Source organism: Agelaius tricolor, unplaced genomic scaffold (genome assembly GCF_023055355.1).
Source record: "Agelaius tricolor isolate 1412-34295 unplaced genomic scaffold, bAgeTri1.0.p SCAF_3, whole genome shotgun sequence".
Lineage (NCBI taxonomy): Eukaryota > Metazoa > Chordata > Aves > Passeriformes > Icteridae > Agelaius > Agelaius tricolor.
In genome coordinates this window covers 23,739,962-23,757,969 of record NW_027269263.1, presented here as the reverse complement: position 1 = coordinate 23,757,969, position 18,008 = coordinate 23,739,962, and the positions used below count along the sequence as shown (strand labels likewise).

General features: G+C 35.3%; 1 protein-coding gene across 4 annotated transcripts in view; it reads right to left on the bottom strand.

The window, feature by feature from the left end:
- Positions 1–18,008, bottom strand: part of BLTP3B (bridge-like lipid transfer protein family member 3B) — a 47,865-nt gene that overhangs the window by 19,437 nt on the left and 10,420 nt on the right. For 3 of the 4 annotated variants that reach the window (XM_071423206.1, XM_071423204.1, XM_071423203.1), the window contains 10 exons: positions 14,984–15,146; positions 13,755–13,808; positions 11,170–11,261; positions 9,452–9,641; positions 6,367–6,507; positions 5,579–5,749; positions 4,133–4,313; positions 2,658–2,741; positions 339–521; positions 119–237 (listed from right to left, as the gene is read on the bottom strand). In XM_071423206.1, the coding sequence (XP_071279307.1) occupies positions 119–237; positions 339–521; positions 2,658–2,741; positions 4,133–4,313; positions 5,579–5,749; positions 6,367–6,507; positions 9,452–9,641; positions 11,170–11,261; positions 13,755–13,808; positions 14,984–15,146 (1,378 nt within the window). Of the gene's footprint in view, positions 1–118; positions 238–338; positions 522–2,657; positions 2,742–4,132; positions 4,314–5,578; positions 5,750–6,366; positions 6,508–9,451; positions 9,642–11,169; positions 11,262–13,754; positions 13,814–14,983; positions 15,147–18,008 lie in introns of those variants that run through there. The other variant, XM_071423205.1, reaches the window with a different exon arrangement.

Below are 18,008 nucleotides of genomic sequence, written 5' to 3'. Positions count from 1 at the left end.
GAATAATGAATGGAAAGTCTCATTAATTTCAATGGGCTTCATGTTGTCCCTTAAAAACCACAATTACATAACAGTAAGGGTGGAGTTACCCCAGTTTTACTAACTTAAAGAAACGTACCTGATATATATTGAAGTCTGCAAGTCTAACCACAATAGGACTAGACATCAGTTTGCCCTTTGGTTGCTGGGAAGATACAGAGGAAGCCCTAGATGTTCCTTTCGGCATCTGTTCCTTGCCTGTAAGAAAGAATAGTGATGGAATCATTGAAAAAAACAGTCTTTTTTTCATAGTTTTAATATTTCATGGAAGTAGAGAGTTAGTGATGTAAAGAAAATACCTGTTTGTAGGTTCTGAGGAGATACAGCAGGTGGTGATTTAGGAGGAGAATCTGTGACCTGATCCTTCACAGCCTGCTTAAGCAATTCAACATTGCTTTTGAATTCATTTAATAATTCTTTGGCCCATCCACTTCTGGTTTTAGTGGCATCACTATAATGCATCCAGTGATCACAGCTGTCTCCTGCAAATAAGAGAAATGGGAAAATATTAGCTCATTTGAAATTTTGCTTTTAACAGGATAACATGTTTCCACTATTTCACAAGTATTCTTCGAACTATAAGCTCATTGCATGCTGTAATTATAGAACAACAGCAGTCATACCAGACGTTAAAACAGAAGTTATATATTCCATATACATTCCATATTCCAAGTCTCAGCACTTCACGAAATCACGCAGAATATAGCATTACCAGCTGCCTTATAACACCACTAACACTCAAAACATCATTGAGTATTTTCAGTTCAGAGAAATCTTACGACACATTAATGTCATATGTGAGAACATGCAAAAAAATGTTCAGTTGAAAAAAAAAGTGAGAGCAAGTAACAGAACAATGTTCTCATGCTCACTTTTTCCAAGCTTATCTTTCCTGCCAGAACTGTGTCCTAAGAAGTTCCTGGTCCCTTTCCAGAAATGTATTCTTTTTGTCTTGGTTCTCTAGCACCTTTATGGCACACAAACAACAAGGTAAGTTCAAGAAGTGCTGCAGCACACACAGCCTTAAAATAAATCCCACTGGAAATGCTTTTGTCCCTGCTTTCAATTCCAACATGTTTCTGTTGGTCAAGCACTCAAACATCTGAAAAAAATCATGGTATCTTCCAAGTAGTCCCTGTAAAGACATTCTACTAACCTGTTCAATAAGGATGCAATGACAACTTCTATCAGTTGGTACATCACTCTTTAAATACTACCATGTGAAAATTTACTTTATTTGGGACTTAATGACTTTTTGGATACTTACACTGGGGATAAGCAAATATGATTGCTATTAAAATAGGAAAATTATTTTGGAAAAAAAAATTATTTTAAGTCTAAATGCAGCATCAAATAAACTTTTAGGCTGGTGCCTATCACAAGAGATGACATTTTTCCCCACCCTTCTTCACAGTTATTTGTTATTATCATTTTATAGCTAAGGAGGAAGATAAAGGAACAGGGAAAAAAACAGAAAGGGAACAAAAGGACAAAGATGCATTAGACTGAAGCCCATGACAATGGGATTCTCCAAAACAGGGCTAGCAGCATGGGATTACTCTAAGCACATGCAAACAGATTCTGAAGGACCTCCAGGACTTTGTTAGCAACACTATAGTGAAAGCTCTAACACTCCTTCTGGGAAGCCAGTTGGGGCAACTGCCTCTCTGAAGTGCATGAACACTAACACATGCAGCAGCATGTGGGAGCAGAGCAACCACACCCCTGGTATGCAGTCGCATGGCTGCAATCTCATTAGGGTCACAGACACGTGGCGAGACAGCGCACACAACTGAAATGCTGCAGGGGATGAACACAGGCTTTTGGGGAGCACAAGAGGGCAGGCAAGGCAAGACCAGATGGAGCTCAGCTTTGGCATGGATCACCAGTCAACTAAGTGTTTACAGGTTGGGAGTAGAGGACAGACTAACATGAATGATGACGTGGATTTCTGCTCCAGACCATCTGATTAGAAAGATGATCAGACCCTGTTTTGTTGTCACATGGTCTGTAATGTAGCCTCTTTTAAAATTTTTAGATTTCTACTAGAAATTTATGAGAAAGACTTTTCTTGTAAATATTTTTGTAAGAAACACTTCTTTGGAAATTGCTAACATTTTTAATAACATTGCTTAACAAAAGGCTACACAATTGAGCCTCTACACACTGAGGTTCCTGTTCAGCAAAATAATGTAAAAAGCAAAACACTGATTGGAAATGGACATAAAATGATAGTATTCTATATATGAAAAAAATCTAACAGATTGATTCTTGCTAATATCCAATTACTGAATTCTCAATATGCAGTACTGCCTTCCTCTGTCAACACAAAATTCTCTTCATGTCAGAAATGTGTAAACACTGTTTTGTTAACCGAACAAAACAGTGAAAAGCCTTTGGCCTAAACCAGCTCATTCGCAGAAATTAAATTGGTTCCCAGATTGTTGGTTTTGTTGTTTGTTTTTGCATATAGAAGGAAGTAAAAGGTTTCAAATGGTTTGAGCATGGTTTGAGCATGATTATCCAAGCCGTATATGTGTATGCACAAATTTTTTTTGCTTTCAGACAAGATAGTCACAGTCACAGGTAATTCATAAAAGGCTTGCTTGCTTTCATACCTGCTTTGTGGAATGGATAATAATCCACTGTTAAATAGCTGAAGGAAAGCTGCATGGCCCCTCCTGTAACACGTCTGTTTGGGTCTGCAAAACAAAACAATGCTTGGTCCGGCAGACATTGCATTTAGCGTGTTAGCTCTCATGCTGCAGTAATCCTTTAAACACCTAACACCTTCTTTCTTCCCCTTACTGTCTCTCCTTACAACCTCATTATCTTCCCTCAAAATTTTCATTCTGATAGTCTTCACTGGTTTCTAAAGATCAGCTTGAGTTTGTAGAATTCTGTACTCAGTCACTACTTACAAATTGCATGCTGTTTTCAATGCTACTAAAATGACAACATCTTGAAAACACATTACTGCAGTTTTTCTGAAACAAAACTTTTTATGCTGAATATATGATTATAATCAGTCCTTGAAGTCAACATTTACTTTCAAGAATACTATATAATATAATTTTATTTGACAAATATTGCAGTGAACGGTTAGGGTTTTCTGAGAATCTTCTCTTCTGACTTTTTCCACTGTTGAATTTAAACTCCAAAAATAAAGGACCAATAAAAAGATCTCACTAGGAGTGATAAATTCCAACCACAGTAGATACACTGCATGTAAGGAAATACATCTCCAGCCAGTAAACCTCATGGTCTGCTGTTCTGAAAGTGTCTTTCCTAACCAAGGAAATGCATTTTTGTTAAACCCTACGTTTTTTCACATTTTTCTTCAGCAGACCTTGTATGTTTCCATAAATTTTTCAGTGACTAATAATATAGTAGACCTTGTACGTTTCCATAAAATTTTCAGTGACTAGATATACAGTAATATGTCACTCCCTATGATCACTTTTGAAAGGCATGAAAAAATGCCCTTATTTGTCTTTTTTTTTTCTGATTCTAAATGTGACTACATGCAATAGGCTTTTGTTAAAAAGAATCAGTACAAGATTTACACACAAAATTTTAAGGTCACAGGACAATCGTTCTATTCTTTCCATGTGCTGCAGACACAAATTGTCTAAATTAGTAACACAAAGAGTAACACTCTTTTATTAGTTTGCATTTATAAGAGTATTAAAGAAACAGATTGTATAGTGACCCCTTCCCTAAGCCACAAAAATGTTGTCACTGTATTCTTCATAACCCAGCTAACTTATAAAAGAAAAAGACTGAGCAGTAACAATCAGACTGATAGAATAAGTTCCTAGAAGACAGAAAAAGCACAGAAGTACTAACACTCTTAGGTTTTGCAATTATTCTAAAATAATTACATTTATTAATTAAATGCTGTCCTAACAGAGCCACCTAAATAGCTTTACATGAACCCATAGACACTGGAGACAATTCTAACTATTCTTCTAAACTAAAGTCTCTTGACTTTATTGTATTATTATTTTCTCATTATTGTATTCCTCAAAATGTCTCCCCTGAAGATGATTATTATTCATAGACATGCAACTTAAAAAAAAAAAAAAATTACCTTTTTCTTTAGAGTGGATATCATCACATATATGTAGGTCCAAGTGGGAAATTACTAAGTGATAAGAAGTTTCCTTAACATCAAAATCATTAAACAATTTTACTATTGCATCGTTTTGATCAGGTGCTGCTGTTGTCTGGTGCGCTTTCACCTGCTGGGAGCTGGGTGCAGGGGCAGAGCTCTGAAAAAATATTTAGTCAATCACATCAATTTATAATGTTTATTGTTTTTTTCAAGCATAAGTATCTGTCTCCTTACACAACACAGGCATTTGAAACAAGGAAAAATCTGCATGACATGCGTTCCCCCTTGGATCATTACTGAGATTTAAGTTTAATATTTGAGAATAAAGCTAAGTTGATCTAATGGCTGGGTGCACTGTACTGCACTGCCAGGGCACACCCCATTCTCCCCATTCCTCACACTTCCTTACACCCCTGTCACTCACAGCACTGGTATTTTTCTAGCTTTTGTTGCAAGCTGTTCAGGGAACTAAACCAACACTGGGCTCCATTCTGCTAATTTAGTTCCTCAGGCTACATCACAACAGGGTCAAACATAAGTCAGTGCCAGTGTCAAAGAACAGGTAAGATACAAGTACAGGGCACTGAAGAACCAGAATCTCCCTGCTCAAGAGCAGGTAACCATTACATTGCTGTTGCTAAACCTTCATATCACAGCATAAGGCATCAGGGCCAGCAAAAGAACTGAACTCTGTTACAGTACACTGGCTTTACTCTAAGAGATCCTCTACAACTGACTGTACTCAGTAATCAACCATGTTTTATTTTATAGCACTTATCTTCTATAAGTGTACTTGTCCTGCTTCTTCACACACAAGAAGAGGTGCCTCCCCTCAACACTCACAAAGCCCAGTTGGTCTAGCCTGCTCTATGTGCTGAAGAACACCAAGATTTACATGCAGCATCAGCAGCACAGATATGCCAGCAGAAATATATTTAAAGTAGAATTGGTTTTCACTATATATTCCAACAAGAACTGCATGAAGATAAGATCTTAATAAAAGCTAATTTTTCAGTACCATGAGAACAAACTGGACAAGCACGTTAAATTATTATAGTAACCATATCTACCCACACATTAAGTTTACTTTAATGTGTCTTAATTATTTAAATTCATAACCATAAAATACTTGGAGAACAAATTTACTAAACAGTCAATAAAGAGTTAAGTAAATACAGAAGTCTAAACACTGTACATGGGTAAAGAAATAGAACTACTTTTATTTTCTGCAGTTCACATCAATACACAAAATCTTGCAAAGACTATTTTAAACTATTATTAATTCCTGGTATAATTTAAGATATACAGCTGAATGAAAATGAGTAACTGAACATTCTCTAAAATAAAGTAACACAACTAACCACACTGTGTTGTGTTGTAGAACACCTGAAAATGATACAGTGAGACAATTAATCCTCATACCTGGGCTGTTTCAGAAGCCAAGCTTTTCCTCTGTTCTGCTGATTTCTCTATGGCTTCACTAAGAGATTTGGCATACTGCACCATGGCTTTCAATTGGGAATCAGTCAAAACCCACAGCAAATCATCCAGAATCAGAACCAGTTTGGATGCCACAACATTACAGTCTTTTAACTGTAAAATAAAAATTTAAAGACGTTGAACTAAGTACTTATATTTCTTATATTAAATATGTGGGGTAAATATAATATAATAAATATATAATATATAATATAAATAAATATAAATCATATAATATATAATATATAATAAATATAATAATATGTGGGGGGTTTTTTTCATGCAAAAAGCAATAACAAGCATTTTTTTATTTTAAATCTTATAACTCTTACTAATTAAGGAGTACCTAACACACAGTATATTTATGCTTCACTCTATGTATTTGGCATGCATCAGATATTAAACTGCTGCATTTATTCAAATGTAAGCAGTGTAAATATGACCAGAATCTAGAGAGATAAAACAATGAAATAAACAACAATAAACAAAGCTTTGTGGATCAAACCATTTTATTAATGGGACCTATATAAGGTCTTCATTTTCAAAATCTGTCTGCAGTATTTCTTGTAAACTCTACAGTCTAACCAGTTACATGTTATTATAAATTTAGTTCAGGGAATTCTACATTCAATATGGTCTACATTTAAAATCTTTACTATGTACATGTAAGCATTAAGAGCATGAGTTACAAATTAAAAAATAAAGTAAGACTTCAAACTTTTCAAGTTTACCCTTCTTTTAAGTGTGACCCTAATTTTTGATTGGTTAGTAATCAGTCGAACTGGAGCACTCATTATTTCATGCTTAGAACTCTGGATTGCATCAGCTTCTATTCTGATCATCTGCCAGTTGATTTCTTTAAAAGTCAAGACCTTTAAAGACAGAAAAAAAGAGAAAAACACCTTGATGCAATATGACAGCTACTTGCACCTAGCCCTGTGCATGTGTATGTATACATCTGTACATATGTACAAAAAAACTCACATGAGCCACATAATCAGAACAAATACAACTCACTTGTTATTCCACCTAAAGGTGTCAGGAAGCCCTTACCCTGCTTGCCACAGAAACATTAAGCTACTTCCAAGTAGGTTGAGGTAAAAAGCAGCATGTCAAATATTCAGAAGAAAATAAAGGTCACAGCTATTGCATACTAGGTTGCTTTTGGGAGAGGAAAAAAATGATAGTTTAGTTTAGTTTAAAAATGTTAAATAAGAAAAGGGCAGGGGATGAAGCAAGCTACAGGATAGGAGAGGTTTTTTTTGAGTGTTTTATTTCAATTAAAAGAGAAAGTTAAACATTCAGCACACAGCATGCCATGCAGACCCCACAAGCTCTGAATCCACTACATGGATTTCCAGAAGGCACAGGAATCAAATGTTAGAATAATGATGACACAAGAGCATCAAGTACAGCTGTACGCTGAAAATCAAATACGGAAAAATGAACGACTGTCCAGCAGGAACATCATGGAGAACATCAAATGAACAGGATATCAGTAGGGAAAACCAGTAATTCTAGTTTACCTAAAACTCGCTCCTGCATGATTTGGATGATAGGATCAAGTTCCCCCAGTAAGTTCACAGACAACACTAAGCTGGGAGAGAGTTGATCTGCTGGAGCATAAGAAGGCACTGAAGAGGGATCTGGACAGTTTGGATTGATGGGCCAAGGGCAATTTTATGATGCTCAGCAAGGCCAGGTGCCAGGTCCTGCACCTGGGTCACAACAACTGCAAGCAACACCATAGGCTGGGGGCAGACTGACTGTTCAGTACGGGGTCCTTCACTTCAGCACAGACACAGAGGTGGCTGGAGCATGCTCAGAGAAGGTAAAGGGTCTGGAGTACAAATCTTATGAGGAGCATCTGAGGGAAATAAGCATGTTTAGCCTGGAGAAAAGAAGGCTCAGAGGTGACCTTATTGCTCTCTACAACTGCCTGAGGGGAGATTGCACAAAGATGGGGATTGGTTTCTTCTCCCAGGCAGGAGACAAGACTAGCAACAGGACAAGAGGAAATGGCCTCTAGCTGCACCAGGGGAGGTTAAGGAAGGGACATGAGGAAGAATTTATTCACTAAAGGGTGGTTAAGCATTGGAATGGGCTGCCTAGGGAATTGTTAGAGTCACCATCCCTAGAGAGTTTCAAGAAATGACTGGATGCAGCACTTAGTGCTATGGTTGAGCGGGCATGGTGATGTTTGGTCAAAAGTTGGACTCAATCTTGCAGGTCTTTTCCAACCTTAATGATTCCAGGATTACTCTCTGAAGAAACAAGGATGAGCCATGAGTAAAGAGCAAGATGGAAGAATTTGTTTGGTATATGACTTATTCTTACTTGTCATTCTCCTCTTATCAATTTGAAAACCTTACACCATATGTCCTGAGAAATGCAGAGACTTAAGTAAATCATACCCAGTGTGTCTATAAAGGAGGTACACTCCATCAAGTGAGCAAGATGCAAAGTGCAGTGCAAAGCATCCTGAAACACTTTTTGCAGAAAAGCAGAATACATACCCTCTTCATACAGGAGATGCAGTGTGATCAAAAGCTTTTAAGTATTCTAAGGAGATTGCTTATTATATTAATAATGTAGCTACAGTGCAAAGCTAAATGATTATGCCCTAAATATATGGTTTAGCACATGTTATCTTCAAAGTACAGCACTGATTTTGGTTTTTCACCTTTTCATGCAATTTGCTGCTAAAAAATCATTCGCTGTAATATCTAGAAATTTGTTTCTGGTATTAATTGGATAGGAAAGAAACACTCTCCCAAGGAAAGCTGTTGTGTACAGCTCAACTGTTCAGAATGAAATTCTTCCTAAAAACCACAAAATCAAAAAATCTGCCAATACAAAACTCCATCTAGTCAAAGTTTAATTCTTCCCATTCAGATGTCATTAACATGGGAGCATAAGCATACAGATAAGCTGCAGGAAAGGAAAACAGTCAGAAAAATAGTTTTCAGCTTCTTACTTTTGTGGTATTTTTAACTGATATTCTCTTGGGGTTTCTTTCCCTACATAAAAATCAACTACTAGACTCCTTAACTCTGGAGTAAGCTGGCCAGATGTATGATGCTAAAACAAGTCTCCTTGAATACAATATTTATAATCAACCTTGCACTCAGTATACAATTAACATTGGTTAGCTGGAAGAAGGCAAATGAATAATTTGTACAACAAACTAGCACTTCCATGTGCTACTCCCAGGACAGCAGAAACATATATACTTTACTGCTATTACTTTTTTATATATACATATGGTTTAGGTATTCCCAGAAAATAATTGCACAAGAACTTGACTAAATTTCATTTAAAATTGCTTTAGAAAAAAAAAATCCTTATCAGGCAAACTCTCACAAGCAAATAAATAACCAGATAAAACTTTTAAAATATAATTCCTGTCGCTGTTGTTGTTATTATTATTACTACTACTAATAATAACAACAATAATTACAAAAAGCACAACTTCTTATCCTTCCCTATTTAATATACCGTTCTTTGTTCTTTCAGTACTCTCCAAGTCTGGCTCAGTTTGCATTTTAGAATAGTCATTCACTTGGAAGACATAAGAGGGAAACCATACACCTGCTTGCCTTGGTCTTTGTTCTTGCCTAAGCATCCACATTGGCTCTTTGATCTGACTCACATCCACAATTTTTACATATTTGTGCTCCTAAAGAGCAACTGAAATTACTGAGCACAGAATGTCTCCATTCCCAGTAATGTTCTCTACCCTTTAAAAGGTTGAAATTCAACTCCCTCCTTTATCACACAAACAAGGGAAAAAAGTTAGTAAATGCTATTATTTACCTCTCCACGTTGAGCTTCTTGTATTCTGGTAAATCTAAGGTCAGCATGTTCCCAGTTTGCATTTACACTATATATTCTCAGCTGGGAAAGTTCAAATGAAGCATTAAAGGCTTTTGCACCAATCCTTATAATAATGGAGTTCACAGAAACTGAAATGCCTTCTACCACTTTTTCAGCAAAGCCATATTCACTAAAAAGTGAAATGCCAACATATTAAATATAAACCGAGGGAAAGGGCACAAAATTAAACAGATTAAATAAATTATGAAACAGATGTTAAAATAAATGAAGTTACTAATGTATTCTACAGTTAGCAACTTTTGCTCAATATACTTGATGCAGTTTACAATAATTTTCACTCTGTGATCCTGATCTCTACATAATTAAAGAACATCTATTTGACTAAGATCAATGTACACAAATTATAACATTTAATACATTCCTTTAAAGTTAAATTACATGGATGAGATGTTAAATTACATGGATGTATGTATTATATGTTATTATACATACATTAAAAAAGCAGTCTACGTCATTATGCAGAAAGCCTACTTTTCTTTATAAACATAAGGAGTAATTCATGTCAAATTAATTACTTGACAATTCCAGTCTGGTTAGTATTTATGTCTATAAGCCAAAATATTTTGTCCATTAAAAATAATAACTTTCAGATATTCAAAATAGTATAAAGTATTTACATTATTTACATTATTTCACTCTATAAAGGAAGGCATCCTAAATGGTGGCTACACTTCTACAGTAAATCAACATGCATTCCGGTATTAAAAAAGATTAAGCTGTTGTAAATAATTTTTAAATAAAAATCTTATATGTTCTGAATGTTTTAGATTAGTGTATGGAAAACTGAATATTAAATATTATTTTAACATGTAAAAATTTCTACCCTTTTGTTTTCTTGTGGATTTTTTCTGCTTGTTTTAAAAAAAAACTTGTGTGGTTTATCATTCCTTTTCCTTTTTCAACTTTCATTCTACACAAAATCTCTATGGCTGTGATTATCAAGCTGTACCTTAGGAGACACAGAGGCCCATGGATTTCTATACATTGCATAGAAGTTACTACAAGAAAAAATATTGTATCATCAAATTTATTTCTCTGTATATAGGGCCCTGTGACAACGGAAAAATGTTTTGAGTCCGTGTAAAGGAAATTAGCAAGACATAAAATCACTGATATAATGTTGTGTTGTCCCATCAAATTGCTTAAGTTTTGGGCTACACAGTGTGTGTGAAGTCTTTCAGTAAGAATCAGCTGATACAATTAAGGAAATAGAACTTTAAAACACTGCACTAACAAACAACTCTTAAAACTCTTTAGACAAAACAAAAAAGAAAAATATTTAAAACACACATGAACATTATATGTATTTTCCAAAATGGATGAAGGCAAGATATCATTCATTTTTTAAAAACTTAATATCAATTAAACTCAGAAAATATCTGATATAGCAGTTGCACCCCTATGGAATGTACCTTGCAAGCTCTATATCTAGTTCTCCAGGCTTGGGCCTGGATAACTCCACTATCACTACACTACTTCACACACAAGCAATAAAATAAAATTTTGGAGGAGATGGGAATGGCGGGCTGCAACCCTATATACTTCTAAAAATTTAAATTTTCAGAAGTACATAGTCAATCTGTTTTACATAATGCCAAACCTTTTTTGACCAATTACATGTAAGTATCATCACTGACCTCTGCCCAGATGCAGTCGCTATAGGAGAGGGTCCATTAGGGGCACGTGGCTCTTCACATGTGCTCATTTCCATTACAACTTTATCCAAGGACTTGAAAAACAAAACAAAACAAAACCAAATTGGAGACCTTAGAGGTAACAAAGTAAATAGATGACATTATGAAGAACCAAAATCCAAACAGAAAAAGGTCACTTGAGAACTTTTTCTGAAATATACATAAAACATTTCCTACCATGTCAATTTTTCCACAAACTTTTGTAATGCACTAGAATTATCTGTTTTAAACTTTTTCTTATGCTTTTGAGTTCTAACACACATCTCCAGTCAAATATTGTATCTTAAAATTCTTGATTCCTGAATATTATTTATCCAACACATGAATTTTCAAAAATCGCATTTCAAAATGGACATGCTTTAATGTGTAGTTATCTGAATTTTCTTTTTACATGGCTGTTCTTTCAATGAAATACTTAATGCAAGCTGATTCAAAGCACAACAGTTAAGATTTTTTTCCCTGTCTAACTGCAACTTTCTACCAGCCCTTCTGAATTCCCCCATTTATGCTCTTAGGTCAGACAAATACCAAAAACCCCTTTGTCCTCAATTTTAGATTTTTAATGATTCAACCTGCCTTAGCTACTAGATTATTATCATATTGTGTTAATCATGCCCATTGTCATAATCTGCTTGCTCAACATTTTTCTGTGCTACTCTTATCCATGATTACATGGATAAAAACCTGACTACAACCAAAAAATTAATGAAGTGTCCAGTCTGGATTTATTTATATTTGACTGTATTTTGATGCTTAAAGGGAAGAATAGCTGTTAAGAGTAAATTTGGACATTTTAGAATTATTTTTTTAGCTGTCTCAATGACTATCTTTCCTTGAAAACAACAGAGAAAAAAAAAACAAGAAAAACCCAATCCCTTAGTTTGAGGATGGTGGGGGGAAGCCAAGATTTCTCCTAGTTATCCTAACAGTTTTGGATGTTTGACCACTCTTTTAAAAATTCTCTTTACTACATGATTCGTGCACAGATCAGTAGGACATGGATTCAAGGAGACAGCACAATATAAAAAAGAGGTAACGAAGAATGCCTGGATGCAGATCTAAGTCTTTTTTCACTGGCAACTTCTGTACTTGGAAAGAGTAAAAACTGCTGCAGATCATCCCTGGGGCCCAAAATCACTCCTCAAAACTATCCTGTTTATCATATAAAACCAGAACTGGGTCATGAACAAACAGTATGTGCCACTATGTCAACAGACTGATTCTCACAAAGGGCAACTCAGCTTAGTGAAAGTCCCTTTGGCTAGACAAGTGGGTTCTAGTTATCCAGTAAGCTGTGCTAACAGAGGATGCTATTCCAATTTAATTCAACTCTCAGTAGCAAAAATATCCTCTCTCCCCATCCCTGCCAAAATACCAGAAGTTCAGTGATGTAATGAAGGGCTGAGGTTTGGCACTTGGGCCACTGTATTCACTTTCCTTTAGAAATCAAAAAGGCTGTTGTACAATCTACCATATTGAATAGTGAACTTTAGTTACATATTTAATGCACTTGTTCAAGGACACCTTTATGTAAAAAAGGTTACCTTGAAAGTTATTTTAGCCTCCAAGAGTGCTAATGTAAGTCCAACAGGAGTTAACCAAACAGTGCCTTGCTACCACAGGTCAAAGTGTGTCATGTTTAAGAATAGCACAGCTTAAACCCATTTCCTAATTCGGCAGTTGCATCTCACAGCCAAGTGGTTGAATCATCCCCCCTCGGCCTTACCAGGCTTTAAGTTCTGGCTGTCAGGAAGAAGCAGTACAGATGAAGGTACATTCCAACTGGGTCACTAGCAAATGCATCAATTATTTAAAACAACATGTCTTTCCCAAGTCTGATTCAGAATGAAGGAATTACAAGCACATTCACTGCAAGACTGTGAATGTTCAGCTAAAGGAATATTCACCCTTAAGCAAATGCAATTGAGAAAGTTTACTCATCAAATACATTACTTCTGGTGCTACCACAATTGTTAGTATATTTAAAATTAAAGAACAAAGGAGAACAAATGCAAGAATTAATGTGACTTCTAATTGCTGTTGAGTTCTATTTACACATTTTACCTCCTATTTATATCCAGGCTGAATCCTAGGTGGTTACAAAACCCCTATAAATGCTATGTGCGTCAAACCTGCTATAGCTGAGATCACTATGTAAAGTACAGATGTAGAATGAAAAGTCCCAGAAAAGACTGCTCCAAAAGAAAGGCAGGAACTTGTAAAAGGGGAGACTTGGACAAATAACCACCCTTCAGGTAATCCCAAATGAACATGCAATGACTAAAAACGTGACAGAAGTGAGCTAACAGTCAAACATCAGTGATTACACTGAAGCCACAGATTAAGAAAATAAACCTACCAAGGAAAACATTAAGGTGTTTTGCCTTGATCTGCTGCTACCAGAGGACACTTTGTAAAGGCCAGTTAATGTTTCAGCTATTTCCATAATCAAATCAAGAGAACTATATAAATATTTGATATAGATACTGCTACACACAGTACATTTCAGAGTTTATTTCAGAACTCACCAAAGAGATGGGATGTGTTTTCAATTTTGTCCATGGTATCTGCAAGAGAAAACACTAATCTAAAGCAAATTAAATATTAAAAATACAATAAAAAAATCACACAGAATGTGTTCTAGGCATACAAATTATATTTCTAGCTTCTGAACTCAGCATAATATTACTTTCAAAATATTAAGTTCATCTGAACATACTATGTGGTAACTTTATGCACACTAGGTGTTAAAAAGTTTGAACTTCAAAATCTACTTATCACTGAGTAGAAAAATAGAGGAACAAAGTAGAATCTGTCTCTTTAACAGTGAGTTGTCAAGCATTAGAAAAAGCATCACAGCCTTACACATTATTTCCTTTAAAAGGAAATAATGTAAATAGGAAAGGAAATAATAATAACAACAACAACAACAATAATAATAATAATAATAATAATAATAATAATAATAATAATATAGGAAATAATGTAAATATGTATATTTCCTTTGTTGACCTAGAACTAATTAGACGCCTGCAACAAAACATCAAGTTCACTGCATTTAGAAAAATCAGGACAATCTCCCATAGTGGAAAAAAAAAAGCAGAGACAGAACACCAAAAAACCATAACCAAACTCCACCAAAAGACTAAGGAGGCGTTAATGTTTGACCAGATTGTAACTCCAGTCAAGAACAAGCCAAAGTTCATTTCTTAATCCCACGTTCATGCAATGTGGTAGAGATGATACACATTGTTTCAATTACTCGCAGCCACAACGCCCAAAAATGCAGTATCTCCTAGATTTACTGTGCTTCCCACATTTCCCAGAGAGATCAGAATCCTTCCAAAAGGTATTTTTGGAAACAGGAACAGAGCAAGAGGGAAAGCAATAAATGAAGAGGAGTGAAGAGAGAACACATAAAAAAGAGAATAATAAATAATTATGATAGACTAAATACTGCAGACAAATACAAACTTTTACTTCTACATTTTCAAAACAGGCAGGAATGAATTCTCCTCAGGAAGAAAAAATAAAAATAATCACTCTTATTTTCATTATTTCCAGGTGTATTTCATGTTATCACATAAGAAAGAAAAATAAGGAAGAAATTATTGCTGATAAAATCTTCATTGTTTAAAATTTTATCAAGCACTTATTAGAATTTCCTAATACAAAGTTGCTTGAAAGTTTTTACAAAGACAAGACAAAAAGAAAAAAGAGTTGGTTAATTACCACTCCAGCACAATAGAACACTCACCCTAATGGATGCTTTATTACAAAACACCTTGTTTATAGCCAGCCATGTTGGAAGATCCAGCATGTTCTGGAGTACTTCTTGATCCAGCTCTAAATTAGTCAGCTGACCTTCTCCCTTTAACGTGCTCAGGTTGATCTTGTCAGGTGACAGATTTTTGGTGAACCTGAAAACAAACACACCTTAAGTAAATACATATAAAGCAATCAAAGTTATCCTTCATATCAGTAACAATTTAACTTAAAGCAATGGTCTGGGGGTGAGGAAATCCTTGATAAATTTCACCCAGGAAAGAAATGGTATGATGTAATTGATTTGTCCCTTCAATTTTTTCATCTCATTAGCTCAATTTATAAATACATAAACAAAAATATATTGTGAGATATCTTCTAAATTTTGTGTCACCCAGACTAACAAACTCAAACTATTGAACAATTTATTTTAAACTATATAAAGTAGAATTGAATCTATTTCACTCTTTAATTTTTTTGAAAGGAGAAAAAATCCCAAGCCCCTAAAATTACTGTCATAAACATTACCTTTCTATATTTAGTTAAAATCTTGCAATAAAACAGTTTTATTTACAATATTAATTTGATTTAGTCATAGAATTTAAAGACCAATTAGAAATACACATACAACAGCATGAGGTATATAAAATACTGGATGAAAACTTGAAAGCTCAATAAGATATCCATGTGGTAAAAAGTGTAACTAGTTAAAAGTGTACATATAAATTACTTTATATTTCAAATGCGCTAGGATTTGATGATACAATGAAACAATCTGACAATGTGACTGTGTCAAATGGTTCACATCCTTGTGAGGCCGCATGCCAGAGCCCATGGGTACCCTACCTTCAAACCAACAGCTGTAGCATTGTATCTACCATAAGCTATGAACAGGCTATACTTTGCCACACTTTCAATCTGCCATGAAAAAATTGTTTCTGCTCATGAATTGAGTCTAGTTTTGCAAGACCAGGGAGTAGAAAATACTGCTGTTGGCAGTATGCTTCGTGATTTTTCCCACCAAAATCTCCTGGTGCTGTTATTCTCCAGGCGGAGAGCAAAGGGGTTTGTCTGTCCTCAATGATGGAACATCACTCTGCAGCGATGCCCCAGGAGGTGCAATTCCAGCATTTCCTTTCCATTCAAGAGACCAGCTTCTAACTGAACTACAAGGTCCTCATTAAGTCTGATTCTGGAGGAGATGTGGAAGAAGATGAAGAAGGTCAGCAAGCTTTTTTTTTCCTCTTAACAGTTTCCAAATACAGCTTGAAACAGAGAAGGCATTTTTTGAGTCCAACTCCCCGACTCCATTCTGGGATGGTTAGCTTTGAAAATGCATTTACCTAGCCTAACAAAATACAAGTAGTATGTATTTGCAAATAATGCTAGACACGTTTTTTATGACAGAAGTACTGCAGTTGTTACTGTACTGCTTACAGTCATAAATTATCCATAAGCAATGAGATGTAATCTGTGAATAATATAGTTTCATAATTTCAGTACTAAAAATATATTGAGATAAGGGTATTGATAAATGTATTCTCCTTGGTAACTAATGTACTTTTAAATGGTCTGTTTAGAAACATTATGAGAGGAATAAAGGACTTGAATTATTTTGTTTTCTGATTACCCTTTTTTCTTGCTTTCAACAAGAAAGAATAATGACAAGAGCTAAATAACCTTCCTCATTAAAACAACCTATTAGTAAGAGCAAAATATAAAATTTCCTATCTCAGAAAACATTGCAAAGTCTCATCTGACTCAGGTCGCACAAAATTCCTAGAAGATAAAAAGCAGTCATTGAGTTTTTTAGTCACCTGGTAGTACCTCTCAGTCTTGACTTTCTACGTAAGGGTCAACATAAGAATTACAAACTGGTGTCATTTAAAGTCACATTTACACAGCAAATGCAAAACCATTGTGCCATTACACACACACAAGTCTCCTGAGACACATGCTCTGTGAAAGAAGTCCCCCTCAGAGTTCCCTGTAGTTCAGCCACACCAGAAATGCCTCTCAGATTGGAGACAGATCTAAGCATTATCCTGGATCACAGCTGCAGACACATCAGAGGAAACACACAGGACCTACAAAAAGAGGTTTTCAAATTCCAGAGTAAGAAAAATACCAAAATACCAATCAGGGGAGAATGGCAACAGCGAAGCCATTTTTGAGTTACTTTCCATATCCTTCCAACAAACAAAATAGAAGCCAGTTTCTCTCAACATGGAGCAGGACAGGGAAAAAATTCAAGGACCATCACTTTTTCTATATACATTTTTTTTAATTCTTCATTCAGAAGAGACAGACATAAGAGGACCTCTGCCTGTTAGGACTGTACTCTTCATGTCAAAAGTCATGGAAGGAAACTCTCAACAGGTGAGCAGTGAGAAGATATTCTTCGCATAATTGTTTTCACAGATTGATTTTCAATTTTACAAACTACACTTTCTTTCTCAAAACATATCTGAGGTTTGAATTACTGTGTGATAGTATAGATTTCAATACAGCTTTAATATTGAATTTCATAAGTAGAATAATGCTGTAAAATATTTACAGTTTAAATGCAAGAATCCAGAAATATGAATTTGTCAATATCACAAGCTGCCTGACATAGCTCCTTTGGGTACATCTACACACCTACGCAGTTACAGATAAATGGTTCAACTTCAATTTACAAAGTACAGACTAAGAGTTTTGTGCAAAGCATAAAGGACTGTACAGTAACAGTGCAGTACTAAGAATCAAAGAGGAGTAAGTTATAATCAATGTATTTTGTCAGGACACAACAGTTCTTTCAGTTCTCTCCCTCTAAAATAACTCAAAACCCACATAAAAGATGCATTTATTTCCTTGCCTAAAATATTTATTTTCTAAAGGTTTGTTTGTAACACCACAGGCTTGGAGCTCCACCATTCTGGCAGAGAAGATGGCCAAGAAGTTGAAAACAGAAACAAAAAACCCCCCAAAACAGGTAGAGAAGATGGGAAAACACTCTTCTGAAGCCACAAGCTTAT